The 25,210-nt window shown below is 37.7% G+C and overlaps 1 protein-coding gene and 1 long non-coding RNA gene across 4 annotated transcripts in view; both read left to right on the top strand.

Annotated features, from left to right (window-relative positions):
• LOC124049729 (cadherin-7-like) overlaps positions 1-6,697 on the top strand; it is an 84,795-nt gene extending 78,098 nt beyond the window's left edge. For all 3 annotated transcript variants that reach the window (XM_046371683.1, XM_046371684.1, XM_046371687.1), the window contains one exon: positions 4,807-6,697. In XM_046371683.1, the coding sequence (XP_046227639.1) occupies positions 4,807-5,321 (515 nt within the window). In that variant the 3' untranslated portion in view covers positions 5,322-6,697. The remainder of the gene's footprint in view (positions 1-4,806) is intronic.
• A 5,440-nt stretch (positions 6,698-12,137) lies between these two features.
• LOC124049750 overlaps positions 12,138-25,210 on the top strand; it is a 66,074-nt gene continuing 53,001 nt past the window's right edge. The window contains exon 1 of the long non-coding RNA XR_006841456.1: positions 12,138-12,241. This is a non-coding gene — a long non-coding RNA (uncharacterized LOC124049750). The remainder of the gene's footprint in view (positions 12,242-25,210) is intronic.

The raw sequence follows: 25,210 nt of genomic DNA, 5'->3' as shown, positions 1-25,210 counted from the left end.
ACCAACTATGTTTTTCTGTAAATGTCATTTGAAACCTTTTTTTAATGACATAGTCACTTTTGGGTGATATATCCAAAGTGCAAGATGATCATTATCTTGTTAAGATTAAGTGCCTTTTTTCCCCAATACAGGTCAGATATTGTTCAGTCCTCTTGAGGGCCAATTAGGACATTACGTAGCAGTCTGATTCTCCAGACAGTTTTTCCATCTTCTCAGACCCATTCTATAAATCTTTACGTTCACTCGACTGTCTCTCACTTTACTGTCTGTCTCCCATGTTAGCTCTCTTTCTCTCTTTATGTATTTGTCTGTATTCAGGCAGCACACAGTTCTTCTTTTTCTAATCTTTAAGCTATGCACATTGTATCCTGTGATTGTCCTCGTCAGATTTGTGTGTTTTAAATCTGAAAATTAATTGCCTATCATTACACCATGGCTTGATCTGCTATAAATAAGGAGAAACAATCAGCAGGAAATCAGCCTTTTTTAACTGAGCAAGTCAATTAAAAGCAGGCTCATCTTCATAATGACAGTCTGGCACAACCTAAAAAAAAAAACCTTTAGAGAGGGAATTGGGTGGAAAAAGGCTAGCAGCTTTCAGAAAAATTCACAGAAGAAAATAAAAACAGAAATGTGAAGACAGTAAAGAAGCACGGACACATTATGTGGACAGGATGCACATAAACAGTGCGACAGATGACATCGGCAGCAACAACAAAGAAACCATCAAAGCTTCTTCGATTATGCAGCAAACATAGAACAGCCCTAGTTTAAAAAAAAAAAAAAAAAAAAAAAAAAAACTTTAAGCAAATCACATGGAGGTTTTGTGTGATTAGTACGTCTCTATACTCTTCATCATGTGGTGGTACAGCATGAGTTCTATGCAGTGTTCCCCGTGAAGGATTTCTGTCAGCCTATGAAGCTGATTATGAACTATAATTATGAACTATATTCATAATCAATTAATTGTTTAAGCAATTTATTTATCAAAATTGCCAAGCATTTCTCAGTTCCAGCTTCTCAAATCTGAGGAATAGCTGATTCTCTGTTTTTTTTATTTTATTGGTAACTGAATATGTTTGGAGTGTTTGTTTATACAAATTTGAAAAGAATTTGAAGATATCCCCTTTGTGTGTCTTGGACATTTAGTCAGTTAATTGAAAAAAAAAATAAGTATAGATTAATCAATAATGACATTTGTTTCAGCACTTATAGCTGCAAAATGTTTTCCAATGAGGGAAAACGTGTAGCGCTCTGAAAGCTGTAAGTCTGTTCAGGATGTTGAAAGTAAGTTGGATAACAGTTGGTTGGACAAATTTAAGTTTGAGTTTGTCAAAGATTATTACTGTTTTACAGAAAAGACACAGGGTTTGACAGGCAAATATTGTGAATTTAGCATATAACAAGTGGTAAACAATTGTGAAAAACAAAAATGACAATTACAACCAGAGCATTGACATTTGAAATGTTATTGTTAATAAAATATGCAAAAGGGAGCATCTAAGGAATTGCAGTATCTGTTTTTTGTCTCTGCATGGTGCTATATGCTCTTTCTAGCTCGCTGTTAATATAACTCACACATACTGAGAGAAATTACAAACACTAAGAGAAATTACATAACTCACATTAATACCGTACACTGAATGTAAATATATTCTGTCTGGCTATGTATACAAGTTAGACATGAAAAATATCCCCCTGCTGTTTTTAGATGTACAGCATACTGAACAGCTGGTCCCACTAAATCAAGCTTTTAATCAGAGCTTAAAAGTGTGGCAGCATGCTTTGTCCAGTCAGATAAAGAGATTCAAATGGCTTCACAGGAACGATTGACTGTAAATGTTATGTATTGATAGTTCAATTCATCATACTTTTGTCAAAGCACAAGACTAATCCATTTGTTATTTAGATCGGCCCGGGGGAGTTTCATTCACTTTCACTGAAGCAGAAATGTACGCCTGGAATTATTGGTGTTGTGATGTACCTGTGCTGACAACGCACATCAATCCATCCATTATCCATCACTGCTTAAATGTAAAAGTACACATTTTATAGAATGGCCAATTTCAACCTAATGTATGGTGTATCATTAGATTATGATTATTGGTGCATTCATGTGTGCAGTGTTCATCACTCATATTGTGGTTGGTAAATTAGGTTCTAATATTCATTTAATTATATGTATTTTAAATATATACTACTTAGTATAGTGTGGGGTTGTTGTGAATATTCTCTCTTGAGATCAATATAGTATTTTCATATAATTTTATCATAATGTATGTCATTATGTTTCGTATTGTACTATTCTACATTTTGAAAATAACTAGTAATTTAAGCAATGGAATGAATGCGGTGGAAAAACCTATGTCAGCTATGTCAAAATCATAATTTGTTCCTTTCCACCACTGCACTGAACAAAGTACACAGGATTAGCTGATAATGAGTGCTGACTCATAACACAACATTAACATCTACCCTGCACATCATATGTGAATAATTTACTAGGTAAAATAATAGAATATTTAGATTATATATTTTTCAATCTGATGGAAAATGATGAAATGATGAATAAGGCTGCATGACCCAAATGCCATGATAAACAAACAGGATTTAAACAGTGTCCAGTGCAAAAGAAGAAGTTTTGGTTGATAGCCAGTATGGGGTTCAGTAGATTTATGCTAACTTTTCATGTTAACACTGATTTCATTGTGACTCCCTGTTTATAACTCGTCCTTAAAATGCTGTCTGTAAATTCATAGTGGTCTACTGCTAATGGCACAGCACATAAACATGAATAACGTTGCTCATTTGTGACAATCACATAGTAATCATGGTTACCTATGAAGTAAATAACTTTCCTCTTCTACATGTGCGGGCTAATATCATAATATATTCAACATAACCAATAACATAACATGGAAATAGGTTTCAGGGCCTTTCAACAATTGATAAGCATACAAGAAAGACACTCCTACAAACAAACAGTCTGTCATTTCAGTGTCACAGCAGATTGATACCTCTTCTAGAAACTGCACAGCAGAACAGAGACATGGGGAGTGTGTGGGTGACAAAATAAGTGAATAATCTGTCACCGGCATCACATAGCAAATGGACCAAAATACTCTAATGAGAAAAGTACATTCAATGATGCATGCTGGGAAGAAAAGGGCAGCACATAAAACTCACCTTTTAGTATTGATTGGGTGATGTAGATCATTTAAACAATTCAATTACAGTAAAAGCCTTTGTAACACTAAATTCATCTCTGTTTTTCCATTCAATGTACATTATTAGTAAAAGTGTTATGAAGAGTGAGACTCCTGTAACATCAGGGTTGTATGTTTACTCAACTGTCTGGGCTGGAAGTCATTTCTTACAGGACCCTTGGTAGCTGCTTACACAGATTATTTGTATTCTCGGCCATCCACCTGCTCTTCCTAGTAGGACGTGATTGGATGTTGGCCTGCTTCCAGCGTGTGACGCATCGTAGCTGCCTTCTAGGCATTAAACCCTGAAGAGCTTTGCTGGAAAGCACTGAGAATATTCTATTTCAATATGCCACTTTGTAATTCACTTTGGAGAAACCCTACTGAACTGAATAGAATTTAGAATGACTCGAGTTCTTAAAATCAGAGGAAACAGTCTTCCGCAGAAATGTTTGGCGTGCTGTCTTAAAGCACTAAAAAAAGTGTCACGGGTATTAGCAGAGGTTATTAGACTGGAGAGACCATTCACCAAGTGTTTCACAAAGACTGTGCTATAGCTGCTGTTGTTGCAGGGTACCAGCAGTCACCATATAGCCAACAGAAAGCTACACATTTGTCTCCTGCAGCCTTTCCATGTGACACTTTCTTCCCTTCCATCTCTTACATTTGCTCCCTTATTAGAGGTTGTGAAGTGGTGTTTGAATGTGGTTCCTGGGCCTCTTCCTCCGCTGCTTGCAATAGCTCGATGCTGAGAAGGAAATATGGGCCCGCTGAACGATATTTCACTGGCACCAGCTTGACATTGATGGATAGAGGATCATTAGACATTTGCCAGTTTGCTTGGGCGTAGAGTTATTTTCAGCAATAATGTATGGGAGAGGGAACAGGGTTTGGAGGAGGGCTCCTGGTAGGATCTTAAGAGGACCATAGATTACAGTGTGGTGGAGTTTTGTAGTTTTGAAACAAGATGTAGGTGGTGCAAATGAAAGAGGAGCACATTATATTACATTGCAGTTTATTTTGGTCAACTCTGACAGGAGTTAGAGTGCAGTGGTTCCTACCTGTTTGTTTTTTTCAGATGTGCCCTGACCGCCCTGCCAGAAAAATTGAAATCCTCCTTAAATGCCACCATATGTAAAATGTGTTCATTTGAATAGATTTTAGAAAGAATGTTATTTAACATTTAATACTCTACATACTTTTAGATATTTCCTCATTGGGGCCTGTGTATAGTTTTCCTTGTCATCTTAGGTCAAAAAAGTTCCACGTATCACACTGAAGAAGTGTGTAACCTTTCTGACCACAACTCAGTGCTGAATTAACATCTTGTGCATTTCATTTTAGCTAACTATATAAACTCACTTTCATTACATCATTTTTAATATTTATATCTATTCCAACTGATTATTCAGTAAGCCTACTTTTAGTTGACATTTTGAACTTAGCCTACAGTAAAATGCTGGCTGAGTTTATCTATTTGTATATTGTGGCACTTGTTGATTTTTTTTGAAAACATACACACCCACACATGCAGCATATATGGCACAGAAAATATGCACATTATGAATAGTGACTTAGACATCTCTCCCTTTCTGTGCAGTGATGGTTCTGCTAATCGTAACAATGCGTCGGAGGAGGAAGGAGCCTCTGATTCTTGAAGAGGAGAGGGACATCAGAGAGAACATTGTCCGTTACGATGATGAGGGCGGGGGAGAGGAGGACACGGAGGCCTTTGACATGGTTACCCTCCGCAACCTAAACGTCATCAGAGACCCCAGCGTACGGCGAGATGTCACACCAGATACTCCTACCTTCTTTCATTACCCATCAACTACTCGCCCGTCCTATAAATCCTTGCCGGACAACGTGGTGTTTCGAGAGTTTATTTGGGAGCGACTTAAGGATGCTGATGTGGACCCGTCAGCTCCCCCATATGACTCTCTGCAGACATATGCTTTTGAAGGCAGTGGCTCTGTAGCAGAGTCGCTAAGCTCTCTGGAATCTCTAAGTACAGACTCAGATCAGAATTACGACTATCTCAGCAACTGGGGACCACGCTTCAAAAAGCTGGCTGACCTGTACGGCAACAGTGACGGCACCAGCGTCTTCTCATAGCCCTTAAATGTCTCTCTTAACATTTGTTGGACTTAAAAAAAAAAAAAAAAAAAGAGTAATTTATTGTCAGAGAAAATGATTTTGTCTGCCTTAGTGCATCGGAGGAAAAGATTCAAAGACAACACAAGAGAGATTGTAAGAACAACAATTTGACTTCAAAGGTTTTTGGTTTGTTTACCTCCTTGTATGGATTTTCAAAAGGCGTGCCATGGTGAGTTTTGACACAGACTTCAAAAGTGGCTTGACTGAGGAGGAAACCTTGTGTGCAAAAGACATTAAAGGTTTCAGATTTTGGGCTCCAGCCTAACCATTGACTGCAGAATGCATACATGTTGGAGCATTTTTACAGGAGGCACCTGTTCTTTCGTTCCTGCGATGGGCACGGGCCCAGCAATCTTGCTTTGATGCATTACTTTGCTATCTTTGTGCTATAAAAACATAAATGTTTCTCATGAAATGCTTTGTCCCTGGCGGCTAATTGGTAGTCACTTGACTGTTCATATGAAATTTGACAATTTCTATGTTTGTTTTCCTTCTTCTTTTTGGAGGCGTCTGGGGAAAAAGGTGATGAGAAACTGTCTGTCATAAACATTTAAATGACAGAGTCACTTCCTTCATGGACTCTGCCGTGAACCTTAACATGATATGAACACTGCAACACATGCAGTATAAACAAGTATTTGATGTGCTGAGGAAGTGATGTGAAGACACAAGTTGTGCAAATAATGAAAAGAATGACACTCATCAGTTTGATGTCTCCAATGGGTGAAACAGGAAAGCGTATAATTTCTCTCCTCCTAACAAAACATTTTGCAGATGTTGCAATGTAGTGTTTGTCTGAGTCTGTTTTTTCTTCTGCCTTTCTATTTCAAAGTCCAATGTATAATTTCTAAGCTGTAGAATTCAGTTGTTCTGCTGTTATATGAGGCTTGGGGGGCCAGGGAATTTCTGCTGTGCGAGAACACTTTGCTGAAGGATCTGTCCTCGTTGTATGTGATAGTGAGGTTCATGCCAACTAGTCTAGAAAAAAGAATTTGTTTCTGAAGTGACAGTCCTTGGCAGGGTGAAGTTGCAGGTTCTCAGTAAATGAATTTTGCTTCTGTAGTGTGCAGAATCCAGCATATTGTCATATTGTCATTCAGAAATGAAATCAATAATGTCCATGGTTTGTTTTTTGATGGTGAAAGGGCACACTTTATGATAATAATCATGCAACGCTTTGTGCCAATTTTGTTTTTTCCAGCTTAAAGACAATTACGTTAAAATTGGGTGTCAACATGTACAACCGATATGTATTATTATTTATTTTGAAGAGGCAGACTTGTGCAAATGATGTTTTTATCCTTTTGCTGGAAATAAAATTGACATTCAGTTCCTTAAAAGACTCAAGGGATTTCTTTCAGTCCATCAAAATATAGAGAAATAACTAACTAAATAAATAAACTTTGCAATAATAAACTCCAACCTACATGTATTTGGGGAGCTCAAGGATCCAGAGAAGGGGTTGGGAGGAGGAGAGAAGTTTTTTTTTTTTCTCATTTCTTTTTGATGAGGCTTTTGTACTTGAAAGACCTGATCGATACAGAGCACCGATGCTCCACAGAGGCGTGTGTCATGCCTGTGAGGCTCTCAGGCAGCCATCTGAAGAGTCTTTTGGAAGTTAGCCAGGCCTGTGTCTTGCAGTCAAAGGAGGATGCTTTAAAAGTGTGTTCAAATACTCATATGTAACACCTGTCAAACAAACATGTACATGCTTCAGTGGTAGAAGTAACATTGTCATCATTTTACCCCATCAGTCTTTTGACCCACTCTAAAAATCCTCAGTACAACACCTTCACTAAGCACCCTCCAAAACATTTTTTTCTGATTCTTTTCATATTCATCTAACAGTTAAAGGGGCTACTTTTAACATATGGCCAGAATTCAAATGTAACTCTGAAAATATTGGAGGCAACAGACCACCAGAGTAACCAGCAACTGAAGTTTATTATCTTGTTTGTAGTTTTCTTTGGCTGTGGCTATAGCTCAGCTGGACATGGAGCCCGTGGCTCTATAGCTGGTTGGCTTTTATTGCTGAACCCCAACTTCGAATCACGTGGTGGGGGGTCTTGGCAGAGGCAACAGGGCTCAACCTCCTCCCAGTGAACACAGCTGGACACCAGACTGGGACCAAAAACAGCCTCTGAGACCGGTGGAAGCCAATTTGACGATAGGTGATACAGTACAGATGTGACTTAAAACAGCCTTGACAAGGACTAGGACTTCATGGAAGAAAAAAACATTTCACCTGAGGTCAGAAGAGAGGTGAGGTTAGGAAAGTGAGGCATCAGCAGTGGCTGAAAACGTGATGCAAGGCCATCATATTTTCACATCTTTGACCAAACTGGAATTGTAGAAAGAGAGAGTTTTACTTAATTTATTTCTTCTTTGAATCAAGGCAGATAAGCTTGTTTTAGTTTGGTTAAATCTGTGTTATCTTCTGTAGATTTCATTGCAACAAAATATGATATTATACTAGTGATTTTTTTTGAATGTTTGGTTGTTTCTATCCAAAGTCCACCAGAGCAACCCCTTAATTTTTTTTTGATTACAACCACTTTACAATTTACAGTTTAGTACAGAAATGAATCTGCTGAAATTTCAGATAAACAGCAGCACACAATAAATTCAGAATGAAATCACACAGATTTTGTTGTCATTTTTAACTCTTAACAAAACTGCAGCAGAATGTGCAAATCTAATTCAATTGATCATCCAATGTACATTTTTGTTTAAAAGTAGCCAACTAGGGTGCATCTCAACAGCACTCTAAAGGTTCATGAATACAACTGACAGTATAATTCACAATGATGCAAGAGATTGCAATGAACTTGTTATGAAGCTGTGCTTGGTAAATATGTCGTCTCCTTACAGGTATTGACATAGTTTCCAAAGCTTTGAACCTGGCAAAAAACAAAACATTCGAGAATTTAAGTGTGAGTCAGGGGTATCCAAGATCAACATGTGTTCATTAAGATGCAGTTCACACAAACCTACAGGAAGACAGGTGGAGGTTGTTCTATCTCATATATTCATGGGTTATCATACATGATAGCCTCTTGCATATCTTATCCGAACCCACAGACATCACTTGTAAAGCTAGACATAGCAAATAGGAGGGTTCTCGTGGAAATCAGATGGAAAAGTCATGAAATGGAATTGGAGGACTTTTCTAATCAGCTGAAGATAAAACATTCGATCATTTCTAAAATTTTCCAAGAAAATGAAATCTGCTAAATGTACAAATACAACCTCAAACCTGACAATTGTTAAATGCTTACTACATTTTTAAACAAGTATTTCCCAGTCGGGGGTATTTGTACCTCATGTGGTAACTTTTGCAGTTGTTTGTGGGTACAGGGAAAGAAGGGCATGTGTCAAAAATGACACTGGTCCACCAAGAACTGCATACGCTAGAAATATTTTTCTAAAAAAAAACTGTTACCTGAGTGTATAGCCCTGAATATGCACAGTTCTCCTACTGGGCTTGACTTGATTGCAAATATAAAACTTCTATAGATCATAAATTCCTAACATCGACAGCCATAATTGACCTTGTTTGCAGTTTGTGTGTGTCCTGTCAAAAAATATTCGGAAGGACCAGAAACTATTGCTACAACATCAAAGGCAAAGAACAAACTCATGTCAGCCTCTCAACCATCCCACCACTACTTGATCTCATTATTTCTCAGAAGCAATCCCAAGTGTCTCACCCAGGGTAAACAGAACATCACAGCTGACATAACGTATATTCACAGTACAATTTATTCTTCTTCTTTTTAGTTGTGCTATGTTTTTGGAAAGGTGGTCCTTGGAAGTTTTTCAACAATCATAAGTTTCAAAAGGTTGAGAACCCCAAGGTGGGGTAAAGTCAATTGGTCACACAGTGAGATACAGAAAATAATCAAATACATGAAGGAAGCAATGAAAATAAAAATTACGATAGAAAAATGGATTTAAGAATATAAGTCAAATGCAGTGATAACAATGAAATAAACTACTGCAAAAAAAGCTATAAGTGAGTCTTCAAATGAGATTTAAAAATATTGATTGTTGTGGTTCAGTAAAAGACATGCTTTCTGAAAACCTCAGACATTGTGAAGTAGGCCATAAGAGTTCAGCAGTCTGTTCTGAGACTTTATCGTGACTTATATAGTATGTAAGCAAAAAAATCAACAGCTAGTCAAGATCATTTGGAAGAAAACAAATACACAAATGTCCTTAACATCTACATAAAAATGGTGTAGAGACTGTGGTTGCCTTTCAGCAAAAAACACATTTTCTCTTTCAAGCTTCTAATGGGCTAAAAAGTTATGGTTAAATTTCACTTTTGCTACTGTAACAATAATTTACCATTTTTGCTTAACAATTTAACATTTGGCATTAACACATAACTCTCACTCGAGACACCTCACCTGGGCTTATTCCAGTGAATCCCTTAGGTTCTCGATCAGGTTGGGGTCTGTGGAATCTGCAGGCCGTTGCTGTGGTCCTTGAGAAATTACTGAGCTGTTTCCAAATGTGACAGGGCACAGCTGGGGGGGGTGGCTGCTGCTGATGGAAAAAGCTGTTGCCATCGGGGGGGTGTATTTGGTCTGCAATGTTTAGGTGGCTAGTGTGCATCAAGAAACATCCACATGATAGTCAGAACCCAAGGTATCTGCGCAGAGCTCTGCATTGTAAATAGCTGATTAATGTTATTTATTTCACTTGTCAGTGGTTTTAATTTTGTGGCTGATCGGTGTATATGCTCTAAAAATCTGGTTGTTTTCTGAATTTTATGAAAAAGGAAAGGATAGTAAACCCAATCCTGATTCTAGTGCTATTATAGCAAGATACAGCTGGCGGATGACATATAGAGTTCATGTGCTTCCCTTTATATAAGCAGACTACGGCTCAAACACAGACATCTGATGTAAACTCTAGCGCTGATAACGGCTGCGACCAGATGTTGATTTTGATTGAGCAGCTGTCAGTCAAAATCCACAGAAAGTGTCTTAAATGCCTGTCGCCCGGGGGTATTTATGAGCAATCAGGGACACTTTGCTATCAAGGGCTCAATCTGGACCTGGACTGATTACTCATGTTGGCCATGGTGCCTTGGGTTCGTAGGCCCTGGGCAGCTACAGACACTTCACTCAATTCTTATCAAAACCATGCATCATCAACAAATTGCCCTGACAAAGACGGGGCAATTTTCAGAGACTCTCTACGAGATGAAGAACACGTTTTCCCTCAGATTGTCTGCTGGAACACCACTAATAGAGTTTGACCTCTTGGCTGCCTGTTAAAGAAATCATTCTCTGCAGTCACCTTTTTACATTCACATGCAACAGGGGTGCCTGAGATCATTTGTCACACAGTAATTCTCTTCTGTTCATACCGTCTTGAGAATAACAGCAATATGACTACTTTTGCGAGATTAGAAGAATGATTATTTTCATTAAATGTTCTTTAGCTTCAAACTTTAAGAAAGACAAGATTAACAGGATGTGTGATGTTTGTGTTTGTGCCAGAATATACAGAATAAAATGCATTAACTAAACAGCTGTAAACAGAAGCATTTTCATGTGTAGGCAGTTAATCATCGGAAGAATTCATTTTAGGTATTAATGTGAAAATATTCTTCCCGCCAAGGTTTAAGACATTTACCTCCAGTATACGTTGCCTTCCTTTCTAGCACAGAATCTAAGAAATAAGTAGAAATATAAGATTAATTCTAAGCCAAATGGGGACTACATCATCACATATTTATTCATGTGGGTGAATATTTATTTCTGCGATGACCCAGCATGAAACAAAACTCCAAAGAAAGTCTGTCTCCACTTTCTTGATCTCACACTGAACAAAGATAAAAATAAATAATCCACCGGCCATCCATCCCAGGGTGGCTATTGGTGGCAGAGAAATGGGGCCCCTGCTCAGGCATCAGCTGGACGACTCCTCACTGGTCCTTTGAAAAAGAGAAAAGGGGGGAAAGGAAGATCAAAGGCCGTTGCAGCACCATGTTTTATTCTGTCTCTCTCAGCAGCGCTCACAGTTGGCCTTGCCTTCAGCAAGAGAAATGTCAGACCTGAGGTTTGTGTACTCTATAGTTCCACACAAATTAGACTGGTCCCAGACCCAGGCAATATAAATAATTCTCTTGAGAGGTATGTGTGTGAGCAGGAGTGCAACAGCTTGCTCCTTGAGTGCCTCAGGAACACAAGGAGTGGAAAAGTAGGTCAAAGTGGCAAGATTAGGTAATAGAGTGGAAAAGGAGGGAAATTTAGGATAATAACTGGAAAATAACTCAAGAGGAATCTATCATTGATATATCAATATATATCCACCAAAATTGGCAAGAGTTATGAAGTAGCCAGGAGAGGAAATTTTGACAGGAGGAAATATGAACTGTGATCACCAGAATGAGCAACTCGCTCAGCTTTCAGAGGTGTCATTTTGCTCTGAAAGGTCAAAGAAAACAAGATAATTGTGAGAACATTTCAACTCTCAATCAAAATTATTACTTTGTTAGAGGCAACGTTTGACAAAGTTATATGTAAATTTGTCTGCACATTCAATGACCTGATGCAAACGTGCTGACACATCTCGCAATCAACTGCCTAATGTGTTCTGTGTCTGTTTTTCCTGTTTTATTTTGGTCATTGTTGTCTGTTGTGTTGTTTCCAGCTTTGCATTTCCTGTCTTTGTTCTTTTTCCCTCCAATTCTCTCTTGCTGATTTCCTTCTTCCTTCCTGTTTTGTTTTTTGTTTTTTGTTTTTTTTTTAAAGTTTGTAGGACTTTTGCTTGCCTTGTGGACTTTGCACCTGCTCACTCCTTTGGATTTATTTGCCTGTACTGACTTCCTGCCTGCCTACGGAACTCCTGAGTTAAAAACCGTGAGTTTGACTGAAGTTTATTCTCTGAGTTGTGCATTTGGTTCTTGTTTTCTGTGGTTCGCCAGTCTTAACACATACAAATTGTTCAAGGGTTGAGTTAAAAAATTTTGTGGTCCAAGGTTTACTAAATTTTATTTTTAATTTGACTTTTCAAAACAATCTTGTTTTCCAACTTTTTCTCTTACTTTTTATACTTTGAGCTTTGAAATCTCACCATAGAGGAGACTTCATTACATCATCCAATTTCTTTGCCTTGGATAGTTGAAAGAAAATCTTTTGGAGCAGTGTCTCATACAAAATACAAAAAGGAGTGAGAGGACAGTCCACTCTCTGAAAAGCCATCCCCAGTTTTCATTCATTTTGGGTTTTTTTTTTTTTTTTTCTGTAACGCTGACATAAACACGTGACTGTAGACTTGATACGAACGCGCTTAGAGCGTCGGTACAATGATGAATGAAAGTAATTAGAAAATGATGCACTGGAGCCCTCTCCAGTGATGATTGGCAAAAACATGTCAGGGCAACATCAGCATTAATGAGCCATAATCAACATAGGCCTAATTAGCAGCACTTTGTACTTTTTACATAGGTTTATCATCATTAGCCAAGCCTGGCTTGATATAGTACTGAATGTGTGGGTGGCATAAGTGTTTGTTTATCATGTAGACACGGAAAATAGTTACATGCTACAACAGCCTCGGTGTTGGGGAGTGTTTCCATAGGCCTACATCTGCCATCAGGAGGGGTTTCAGGGCTAATTAGATCTCAAAAGACTCTGGAAACTGTGGAAGGAAACATGCATATTTAAACAAACAGCAATATTCCCTTTTGGTGTTTGGGGAGTTTTCTTAGTCATATTTAGCAGAATTATACATTCAAATCAGGATATCTAATAAATCAACCATCAATGGGACCATTACAACCCATCAACAGCTGTTTAACACCACTTCTGTGCATTTTAGCACCGCCATTGTGTTTAATTACTCTGACTTCCTTGAGCTGATATGTGAGCCTGAGACAGAAAAAGTTTAGAAGACTCTGTGCTGATCTTACAGTGTTTGTCTGACATAATTAATGAATATATTCATCGATCATATCTTCTGTCATCCACTAATTTGCATATATTTACATGAAGCAAATGAACACAGACTCAACTCCCTGCTTAATAATTCACTGGCTGTTTTCCCCTTTCTATTGTCATTTCAAGGTGTGAGCATGCTGGGTTTATTTTCCTAATAAAACCCAATGGCACAATGAGAGGATGGAATTATCCTGGTTGTATTTAATTGAGTTTGACCAGGTCTCTGCTCAGTGTCGGTCTAATCTCCCCATAGCACTGTAGTCTCTCTCCCAGGGAGACAGGGGAGGCCGATAAACTTTGAAGCCTGCGCTGAGAACCTGCTCACTGCACCCTCTGCATTATTCATGATGCAAGGACTAGAGCATCTTCAAATGGCCTGTCATTTCCTTTTACCCTCCATCACAATGGCCATATGCTGCACACACAAGAGGAGGGGATGTGGAAAAGCAATCTCCAGCTAAGCCTAGCCAAACAGGAACACATACATACTAACAGACGCATTCACAGGTAAACCCACACAAACAGATATGTACAAGTGGGGAGCTTGGAATTCAAAAAAATCTGCTGTGGCATATTTCAGTCTTGTGCCGTTCAAAACTAACCTCCTCCCACTGTTGCTATCCCACGCACTTACTGCAGCTGAAGTAAACATGATGATATTCCCGTATTCCTGCCTAAATGGAGTCAGTGGTGGAAAAGTTATGAAAGGACAAGAGGAACAATCAAAGTTTTCAGCAATATTTTCACAGATCCATCCAAGTTTTGTGACATTTCTGAAAAAAGTAAGAGCTGCTCCAGCATAATTGTTCTCATAGGAAATGAAATCTCTCGCAGTGAAGTGCAGTTGATTTATTTACTTATTTATTTTTGTAAGAGCTACACAATGTGCGGAGGCGTAATCATCGTTGGATTATAAGTTGCATGGTTACCGGTCCCTGAGTTCTTCTCTCAGATCTGTGACATTTTGTCAGCCACGCTGAGTCCATTCAGCCGGTGTTCTGCACCTTTATTTGTATTTACAGAGTTTGTTTGCGTGACAAAACCACACAAGGCATGTCCCTTGGAGGTAATTGGGATTGCCGTCATTTGGTCTCCCCAATGTCTGTCATTCAGCATTAACATATCATTAGGTCTTTCTGGGACCGTTCACTTGGAAAATTAGTGGTCTCTGTGGACTCCCAGCTCCATCACATATGGCAAAACCAGTTGACACCTTCTCTTTGTAGTTCTCAGGAGACAGAAGCAGAATCAAAAGATAGGTGGGAGTAAGACTGGTATTTCAGGTGGTTCTTGATTATTATATTAATGGACAAAATTTTGTATTTGTGGCTGCGGGTGGAGATATGTCCTGACCTTCACCTTGAAATAAAAAAAGATGGTGCTGACAGATTGTGGAACGTGATATAATTGCATATATGGTTCCCAAGGGCTGACACAGATTCTCCTAGAATAACATCAGCCTTAAAGTGATTCGTTAAATGCTATTGTAAAAACCCTGTCCTTGTTGAATGGTGGAGTTGAACTGCACTGCCCTGATACCTAATGACAAAACATCTGGTTGATTGTTGCTACGCTGTGATGGAATTGCTGTAGCTCGAGCATTTAGTCTTGGTAAATACCTTGTTTTGACACCCCTAATGGTGTGAAGTCTGACTTGTTTTTGTTGTCTCGCACTCTAGCTGCTGCTGCTGTTTTATGAAGCTCTCTTTCTCCAGGGTAATTAGAGGTTAAAATTAATTCCAGATAGAAGGACAAAGGCACAACACCCCAAATAACTTGTTCTAATACAAGAACGGTAGCTCAAGCTGTCTGTGTGTTCACTTGCAAGATCAGGGTCATTTACTTGATGCCTGTTTCTTCTTCTTTTTTTTTTTCTCTCCTCTTAATTATTTGTGCTGCGAGTAGAAAAAGTAGTGCTGGTGAAAGTTGGACTCATAAATATATGCAGTCCATGAATGATCTCCACTGTGTAATTTTTGGATAAATGGATATTCTGGATGAGTTTTTGTGGCTTTTTCCATATACCACCAATTACATAATTTAAATGTATCAAGTAAGCATAACCTGGATTTTAAACAAAAAATGTAATTAAATTATGTAAATATTATTCAATATTTCCCTGCATAAAGATAAGGTTTCTTGATTATTGGTAATGTCTCTCTGTGATATGAGCTACCATTTAACAGTTGTACTATTTTTTAAATTGGTATAAATCTTTAAAACTTCTTTCCTCCTGTCTTTGTGTTTTCTCAGCTAGTCTTGTACTTTGCGACCAATTATCAAAAGAAATGAAGAAAACGATATTTGGTGCTTGGCATAAAAATGTCTATTTAAGGTGGCGAGAGGAAGTTTAGCTGCAGAGTTGTAGATATTTTTTAATGAACAATTGTAATGGTAGTATTATGTAGATGTAGCAGTTATGGACATTATAGAAATATTTGTATATGATTAGGTTGATCAGTTATTTAATAATGCTAAATATTTGAATTTTGGTTTCTTAATGTTTATATCACAGAACACATTTGAGTTTTGGGCTGTTGGTTGGATAAAAGTAGAGTAGTAGTAGTAGTCGCTCTGATAAATATCACTGCTTTCTTTGGAATCCAAGAACAGCTGTGCTATCAGGTTTTTTTTAATGCTGTTATCTCGAGATCACAAGTTAATATTTCTTATCTGAAGAAGAAAACAAGCTTTGTTATCTCGAGGCAATGAGATAATCATCTTATCAGGTCATTTACAATGTTTATCAGAGATTTGAGGTTTCTTTTCCAGTTTCTCTATGCCAATGACGGTTCTTTTGGTTCTCGCCTTTTGGACAGTAACGTATCTGCTTTAAGTTGACCACTGTAGATTCACAAAGGTATATTTATTAGTGTCTTGTATCACCTAGCCTTAGTTTAACTGTCTCTGCCAGATTAATGATTAAAATTGGCAAGGTGCAGACACAGCAGTAATTAATCCTACATTGTATTACTATTATCATGCACCAGATATCAAACACAATCAGAAAAGTTTGATCTGCCCAGGGCTGCATGGATCAATCAAATAAGGAAAATATCCTAAGGTTGCCACATAGCTGGTGGCTAAATAAAGCTATCTGACCAGACATGTTTGGTGTCCTGATGGGCATATCAACGCATGGGAGACAGTGAGTAAATATTTCCTGTGGATGACCATTAGAAAGTCACTGTTCAGTGGTAAAGGCTGTCTAATCCCTGCTGGTATGTGTTTCGAATTCAGCAGACAGAAGGAAGCTGATCCAATTCCCTGCATCCTGCAGGACACAGATCTGCATTTCCTCTGCACTTTGATGAAACGGCAGCCAAGCTGTCCGCCTCCATTAACAGCCCCTCTGATTTTACACTGTGCTCTGACAAGTTGGTGTGCGTGTGTGCGCCTTTGCTTGCATATGTGTTTGTGGATGCATGTAATAAATATGGTTGTCTGTGATGCATGTCTTGGGATGTGTATGTTTATATTGCTTTGTAGTGAAGAGCTTGAGGTGTCATGACCAGGATAGTTTTTATTTTTAGAAAATCCGGACAGCATAAAATGTTTGGAGATGCAAAAAATATTATTGGACTTTAGATTGCAGCATGAAATGTACAGCATAACTCAACAAATCTACACTGTATTTCTTCTTCACACAGCAGTGGCAAACTGTTGTGCTGTACCCTCAACCTGGTTGTACGACATCACTGCATTTAATCATGACATGTAAAACATATATCATTTGTGAAAACAATGACTCATGTCAATTGCAGTGACTTAATGACTCATATCAATAGCTGACTCATGTGCGTGAGCACTGCAATATCCAATAGGAATGCAAACGTAGCAAAAATTTGTGACAATCAGAAAAGTTGCAGTATATGTAAAGTAGAATATTTTTTTGTGTTTGTGTGAAACTGCTCGGTGAGCTGCATCTCTCTGCTTTCATAATAGGCCCCCAACACCAAAACTGCCGTCAACTTGGCACAAAAAGGTAATGAAAGAGGTCAAACTTGCGTAAATCTAGCTGTGTTGACAGCTGCAGCCATGTGAAAGCAGGGTTGGTCTGTTCCATGAGCTAGCTGTAGCATGTGGGACATTAAATTGCACAGTGTCACTTGTGTGACTGATGGGTGTGTAGTGTTTCAAATGTAATAATTTCAGTCTCATACTTTATCAGTCTTGTGACAAAAACAAAAAATTAAAATACAGTTTAAATTGACAAATGTGTGTAATTCATGGCACAATTCTAACAGAATCAAAAAGGTTATTTGTCCCTCATTAATTATGCTACATATTTTTCCAGAAATGAGTCCTTATTCTCAGTATTTCTACTTGGGTTCCAGGAACAGTAATTTGACAAACCTTTTTTAAAAGATTCTTAAATGCAACACTCATTTATGTGTAAAAGTAGCGTGTCTCCAGTTGTTTCCATTTGTTTGTTCATCTTTGATTAAATCTATTGTTAAACAGCAAAGTCACAGTGAGACAGCAGCTGGGATTCTTCCTGCAATTAAAGGCTGACGTTTAATGTGGCAACAGGAGACTGGGTATATTCAAACTCAGCATGGCAGTATTTTTATTGTAATATTCTGTCATCACATACCATAAAGCAGAAAAAAGGACAATAATCCGAGCCAGCACCAGTACTTTGTTCACAGTAGTATTTTCTAGGTCACATCCTTTAAACACTGTATCAATACGAACATGGCTAGTGGCTCGAATTCTCAGACTCAAGGGTCTTCTAAATGCCACGCAGGCTTGTCACAGTTATGCAGAACAATGATCCACACAGCTTGAAGGGCAGGATAAGAAAAAAAAAAAAAAAGAAAAAAGAAATAAAGTGCGCATATTTTTGTTCCACCTCCACGATGACGTGTATGCGCAGGATGGTTAACTGCGATAAATTGGCCAGAAATTGGCCAATGAGTTCAGACGCTCTTGTAATGTGCCTTAAATTGCATGCCCTTTCAGGGAGTGGAACAAACCACCTCAATGTCAATGCGCTCTCTCCCACATGTTGAGTGCTTAGTTTGCCATGCAGTACAAGATCTCCAGGCCTGTTTAGTATTCACCCACTTGAGTTTCCTAAAGGTTACCAAACCTAATTAGACATTTATGCAGGATCTTCAAAGGTCCCTCCGTTATTAATGATGTGCTACTTCTGAGGACTGCATCGATGGCTTTTTTTTTTTTTTTTTTTTTTTGACTCGAAGAGCACACTCCTCACAATATGCGCATACACAATAGAGACGTGCAGACATCCAAAATGCAAGAAGGGACTGGTGCCTGGCTGATAGTGATTACTAAAATTGCTTGCATAGAGTATTACTCCGAAGTGTACAGACATGCACTCACACTGTACACATGAAGTGGTTTAACACAGGGCCAAATACACAGAAGGATTACTGTCCTGCATGAGCCAGCTGTAACAGAAAAGTATGAAAACTTAGCCTGGTAAAGCCTCCTTCAAAATAAAAGCAGTGGATCTCTGCATGAGTTACATGAAGAAAAAAACAACTATAAAAAGACAGTAAAATTTACAGTCATTTTCATAAAAAAATTTTGGTATTTTCTTAATTAATTAGATAATCTGGAAGTAATCAGATTCTTTTAATTAAAGTAGAAATACCACAATATTCACTTTGTTACAAGTACAAATCTTGCATTTATAATTCCTATTGAGTAAAGACGTACAAGTATTACCATCAAAATGATCAAAGTAAAAGTTCTTGTTATGAAAATGGCCTCTTTCAGATTGTTCTTTTTTATTCTCAGAGTTTGTCTATATATTTTTCCATCCATTTTCTATACCGCTTATCCGTCAGGGTCGCGGGGGGGCTGGAACCTATCCCAGCTGACTGCGGGCGAGAGGCGGGGTTCACCCTGGACTGGTCGCCAGTCAATCGCAGGGCTCTATATATTTTTTTCTTTTTAAATCTTATGCACACAATATAATACTCTGTGTACTCTTGTTATTATGTTTGCAAAAGTTAAAAAAAAAAAAAGCCCATAATTTTTGTTAGTATTCTCTGACAACCATAACCATCTACAGTAGGCTATAACTGTTAAATAAATGTAATAATATAAAAAGTGCAATATTTCTTTCTGGAATGTTGTGCAGTATAAATATAAATTAGCATGAACATGAACATGAAAATACAGTAAGGTACTGCAAAATTGTCGTACAGCACAGTACTTGAGTTAACGTACTTGAATGATTAATCAGTAATCAAAATTTTTCTGTTAAGTGCTAAATTGTTTCAACTTCATTTAGGAAGTCAAGATCGGCTAAGTGTGCTATTTAAAGTCCTGCCTTCAGAGCAAGACCAGATCCAGCCTCACCTGATGTCCTGAATTCAGAACTACACCAGAAAAAAAGAAAGCATCTCCAGCCTGTCTTTGCACTTTAACATGATGCAAATTATTTAACAATTATGCAGCCATGTTTGCATCCAGTCTCACTCAGTCTTTACCCAAGGTAAATGCAGTTGACAAGACACCCCAAATAAAATTCAATTTCCATTTATTATTTACTCTTGGACTTTAATCAATTATGAATGACAGCTAATTAGTGGTGTGCAGGGCCATCGCTCTCTACAGTGTCAAAGTCTACTGAATGTACTGTATGTCATGGACTGTGGACATTGACAAAAACTTCTCACCACTTTACAGATTTGTGTGTCTTTTTTCTGAAGAGACTCCACTAATCATCTGTGAAAATGTGGGGAGTGAGTGTGCATGTGTGCGTGTGATTGTGGGGTGCATGTGTTTTGATAATAATAAGGCAAGTGAAAATGAAGAGGAGCTAAACTGTGTAAGTCATTTCTCATTTCCTTGCTTCAGTGCCTGTCAGAAGAAAGCCCTGCATTTTGAATGATGGCTCAGACAACAAAAAGTGAACAACAAACCCTGTGGCTGTGAGGAGAGAAATGGAGGAAGAAAAAGAAAGGGAAAAAAGTCTACAAACATCAATGACAAATACAGATTTTTAAAAATGACCAAACCAACAAACACACAAAGAAAATCCCAATATCAGTGCCTTGATAATACCACTGAACATGCCCTAAAAGTGAAACATAATAAAGAGAAAAAAAAAACACCTATACAGTTGGCTCTCATGCAGTTTTGGAAGGACCTTTCAAGGGGCTGATTTAATGTGAGAACATCAATCCTTTAGCAGCACAGGGCCTTGACAGCAAGTGAAAGTAATCTCTTCTTTATTAATGGGACTTTTCACTTTGGACCCGAGGCCTTTGGTATTCCATAATGGTAGTTTCATACTACAGACCTAAGGAAAGAACAATATGAAATCAGATCAAGAGGATGTGTTATGTATGATAAGTGGAAAGTATTTCTTTCTAAATTCAGCAGGGCATGTTGAGTAGACAAAAGAAAAAAAACAAAAAGATGAGCTGTAAGAAGCCATGCAAATTCTGAAAATAGCTTACACTGTGTATTTTGATTCAATGAAGAAGTCTCGTGGCAAGGGAAAAACCTTTTCATGTGATGAGCCATAACAAAGGAAAACACATTAATTAGTTGGTTCAGTTTAAAATTAGTGGTTAATTTCATTTGTGTTTGGTGTCAACTTTAGGAATTCAATAATCTTGTCTATGAGGACATGTTCAAGGGCCTTGTTCTGCTGTAGTCTTTGAGAGGTCAAACTCTAAAGCTAACGTGTGTTCCAAACCCACTTATTTAATTCCTTATATGACTTGTGATTTATATCTCAAAACAAACACACTGTACACCCTTAGTTCAGCCAAATGGATCACGCCTATGAGGATTTTTGTCAGAAGCTTTCTTTCATGTCAGTTGCAAGGGTTCCTTCCTTGGCAAGTCATACAGTAGAGCCACATTTACTTTACGCAGTGGTGTGTGGACATAGATAATATATTGACCTTCTTCTTGTACTACACACAGACAAAGAAATTGTATTACAATTTGTATTATATTATCACAGATATTATTGTATTACAGCCCTTGAAAATTATAATGTTGCTATTTAAAAAAAAAAAACAAAACTGTCATAATCAATACTTTAGAATAACAGTGAATCAAATCATTGTGTAACATGAGTTGTATTGATTTGGCAGGTTCTGCAGTTTGTCTCAGCCAGTTATTTTTCTCATGAGTTGGTGGATATCAGAAACGGCGCTAATAGGAGAATGAATTTGGACTAACATTCATCTTGTTGCAGGAAAAAAAAAATCTGCAGCTCTTTGTTATATCAACTTAACAATGATACAGTGTTAAATATTCATAAATAAGCAACATCTTAGGTATTTAAACTTAATTAATCTGCACCATCAGGCACCAGGACTGCATGGGTGTTTTATTGTTTGTTTGTTTGCTTGTTTTTGTTTTGTTTTGTTTTGTTTTTTTTATCAGACTTGATTGACAGTAACCACCATCTGCCATCAGTCTGATTCAAATGTTGTTAAATCCTGATTGGTGCACTGATGTGTGCAACATCATCTCTTTCCAGGTGAATCCCGCCCACTTCAAATCAGAGATTTCTCATATAAACATCATGCAAAGCTAAACTAGCAAGTTTGTCAATTCACAACACACAGAATTTCAAGAAATAAATCCCCTCATGGTCTTTCAGGGGTGCCGTAGATGAGTTTCCTTCTCTGGCTGACTTCTGGAGTATTATTCTTACTGCAGTTTGACTACACTGCTTTGGCATGTGGACAGGAAGATACCCAGTTAGGTGGAGCTGCTCAGCAAATGTAAAACAGTTTCTTTAGCCCGATCCATCAACAAAAACAAAACTCAGCTTGAGCATAAATAGTCATGATAATAATCCAGTTGCCTCAGGCATGATATCAAAATATAAACTGTCTTGTAAATGATGCTGCATAATACTCCGCAAACAGCCACTAGTTAGCCTCTGATGAGCAACCAAACAAGTTTCTAAAGTTTTTGTACAGCATTATTATTAATTTCATATCAAAGTCTGACAATCCCCAAGTCTCATCAAGATGAGAGAAAGCTCATTAATAGACCAGAATAGTGAAGGTTCCCATGAAATAACTTGCAGGAAATGTATTCTGTAAATCCTAAAATATTAAAGTGTGCATAATCTTTTAACACATTTTGGTGTCAGATTTTACTTGGGGGCACATGCTGGGGTGAGAACAGCCTGACATGCCACAGATGGAAGTCAGTTTGCTTAGATATTATCGTGTATTAATGAGTGTGTTTTTGGTATTGATTATTGCAGTGTTTAGACTTAATGTCTATATCCTCATATCAAGCCTCTGTCCTATTCCTGTAGTCATCGGTAAATCGAATCAAATTATAGTCTAGTGCCTTAAGTATTTTAAATGATCATGTTCCCATAAGATAAATAATGTAGATGCACAACATACCAATACATACATACACAACAAATTTTATGAAATGGCTAGTAATCTGGACCAATACATTCTAACACACATCTCCATGCTCTATAATTATGTTCGCATTACCAAAGTGCACATGAGTGATTTGAATTCTTTTCCGTCAAACCCTATGGCATTTGAATTGCTAATGATTTAGCTTTTTTTTTTTTTTTTTTTTCAAGCTGGGTTTCAAAAATCCTTTGGGGAATCTTTTAAATCATCTCGCTGTCTGCCAAATGAGAACCCCCTCTAGTGAGCACTGTAGCACTTTGTGATGAGTTTGGCCCTGTGTTTGAAAAGAAGAGCTGAATCTATAACCTGTGCAGAAGAGCAAAGGCCGGAGACGGTTGACGGAGTGAAATCCTTCACATTGCTGTAATGGGTATAATTACACAAAGAAAAAGGCTGTTAGGTTAAATTACCCGTGATATTCACCATGGGTAACGACAGAAATTCAGAAGGTTAAATGACACCAGGAGCTGAATGACTTCTGACATTAAGGTTCTTTTGAAAAAGGAATTAGAACAAAGCCTTTATGGACAAATCCAATGCTGTGCATGTTGGACTGCAAAGATTGGTTTTAAAAAAAAAGCCCTTTTTTGTGAACACCTGTGTTTTTAGAAGCCATTGTGATATAATGGTTTAGTCTCAAAAGCACTGGTCAGATAGACTGCTTCCAACAGTGGAAGCTATTTGAAGCTCACTTTGAATTGCAGTGATGTCTGAAAATCGTCCTGCTGAGTGGTGCACCTATTCACCCAAGTTACCACAGCAGAAAGGAAGGGAACAGACAAGCCAAATAGATTCAAGCAATTAGTTGTTACCCACATAATGTCTCTCACCTCGAGGCATTGCAGCTACTTTTCAAACAGTCTTGTGTATGAATTTCTTTGGCTTATTTCTTCGGTGAGAACTAAATTCTCTCTGGTCCAAATGCTGACCTTCGCAAACAGCCAACAGCCCAATTAGCGGATGAGAAGGTGAAGGGGGCTGAACCTCATCCCCATTTAATTACCTCAAGTCACCCCTCGAGCAGCCACCCACACAACTAACCATGAGCGTGTAATGTTATGTGTCTATGGCTACAATACTGTAAATGACCATGAAGAAACAAGAGAGCCAGACATTATATAATATATAGTATATTAGGCACTTTTTTAAACAGCACTCCAGCTGTTGCATTTCTCAAGAGTTTCACTGCCTTTATACATTTCAAATCAAGCCTGGGCTGACTTTTTCCTCTTCTTTCAACCTTTGCTTGGGCTTTGCTGCCACCCTTGTACTCTCTCTGCTGCCGATTGTCTTACACGAGTAGCACGATGTGAGCTCTGGCGACTCTGGCAAAAAGTCTTTTCATACAGCACAATACAAGTCATACAACTGATATTTAAAGGATGTTCTTCTGGATATGAACTTTTAATTTCTGCTAGAATAAGACTAGTCTAATAAGAAACAAAATTTCTATTAAAAAAAAAAACTGTTGCCATATAATTGAAATTTGATTCAAATACAAATGTCTTCTGTGTGAACATACAATTTTTATTGCAACTGTTATTGATAATAAGCTGCCATGCTCATAATGTTATTTCACTCCATGCATTTGAGTATTTTGTCTGTAATATATTTCTAATTCAGTAAATACAGTAAACATGAAAGCAAGAGTACATCTAGACAAGAAAAAGTGAATTTTTGCATTCATTAACCTGTAGAGTGGCTGCATCATATTACAGTCTATTCAGTCTTCTGTAGATAAAATACTCAAACCTGAAGAACACAACTGGCAATTTATTTAATACCTTGAAAGTAAACCTGTGTGACCAATGCAAAAACAAATCCTATAAAGTTTGATCTGCCATCTTTTTTTAAGGTTAAAAATGCCTGATTAAAGCGACAAGAAACAATAACAGTTACATATCAACTGACTATGTGTGATGTTTAAGGGGTGGCTTGATGAACAACTTATCTCACTGCCTTGAAGTGACCAAAAATAAATTAAAGCAACTTTTAAAGATTAGGGAACGGTCAAAATTAAGGTTGATTTAAAAAAAAACAAATAAAAAATCAAATATCAAAAATTATGTGCCCCTTTTCCAACGATGTATGGCATAAATTATATGATTGCTGTATAAGAGTGAGTATAGGGATAAACTAACATAACCGTCAATATTAAAACATACAAACGAACATAGTTATAAATACTCTCGATCCCACAAAATACAAATTCGAAAATGGGTCCAAATATGCAGGGCATACATGCATATATGAGGAACAACTTATGAAATATGTTTAGCTTTCTTGCTGAGAGCCAGAACAGTATCACTGTCTGTATGATAGATGTGAAGCAAAATCAGTTAGTTTAGCATAGCATAAAGACTGTATTTTGGACGATGCTATGCTTCCAACTTTGTGACAACCGATTGGGGAAGTCCCTTTTCTATTCCAGCATGACTGTGCCCCAGTGCACAAAGCAAAGCTTCATAAAGACATGGTTGGATGAGTCTGAAGT

The sequence above is a fragment of the Scatophagus argus genome, chromosome 18, assembly GCF_020382885.2.
Source record: "Scatophagus argus isolate fScaArg1 chromosome 18, fScaArg1.pri, whole genome shotgun sequence".
NCBI lineage: Eukaryota > Metazoa > Chordata > Actinopteri > Scatophagidae > Scatophagus > Scatophagus argus.
Note: the sequence above shows the minus strand (reverse complement) of the source record. Positions and strands in the feature narration are given on the sequence as shown.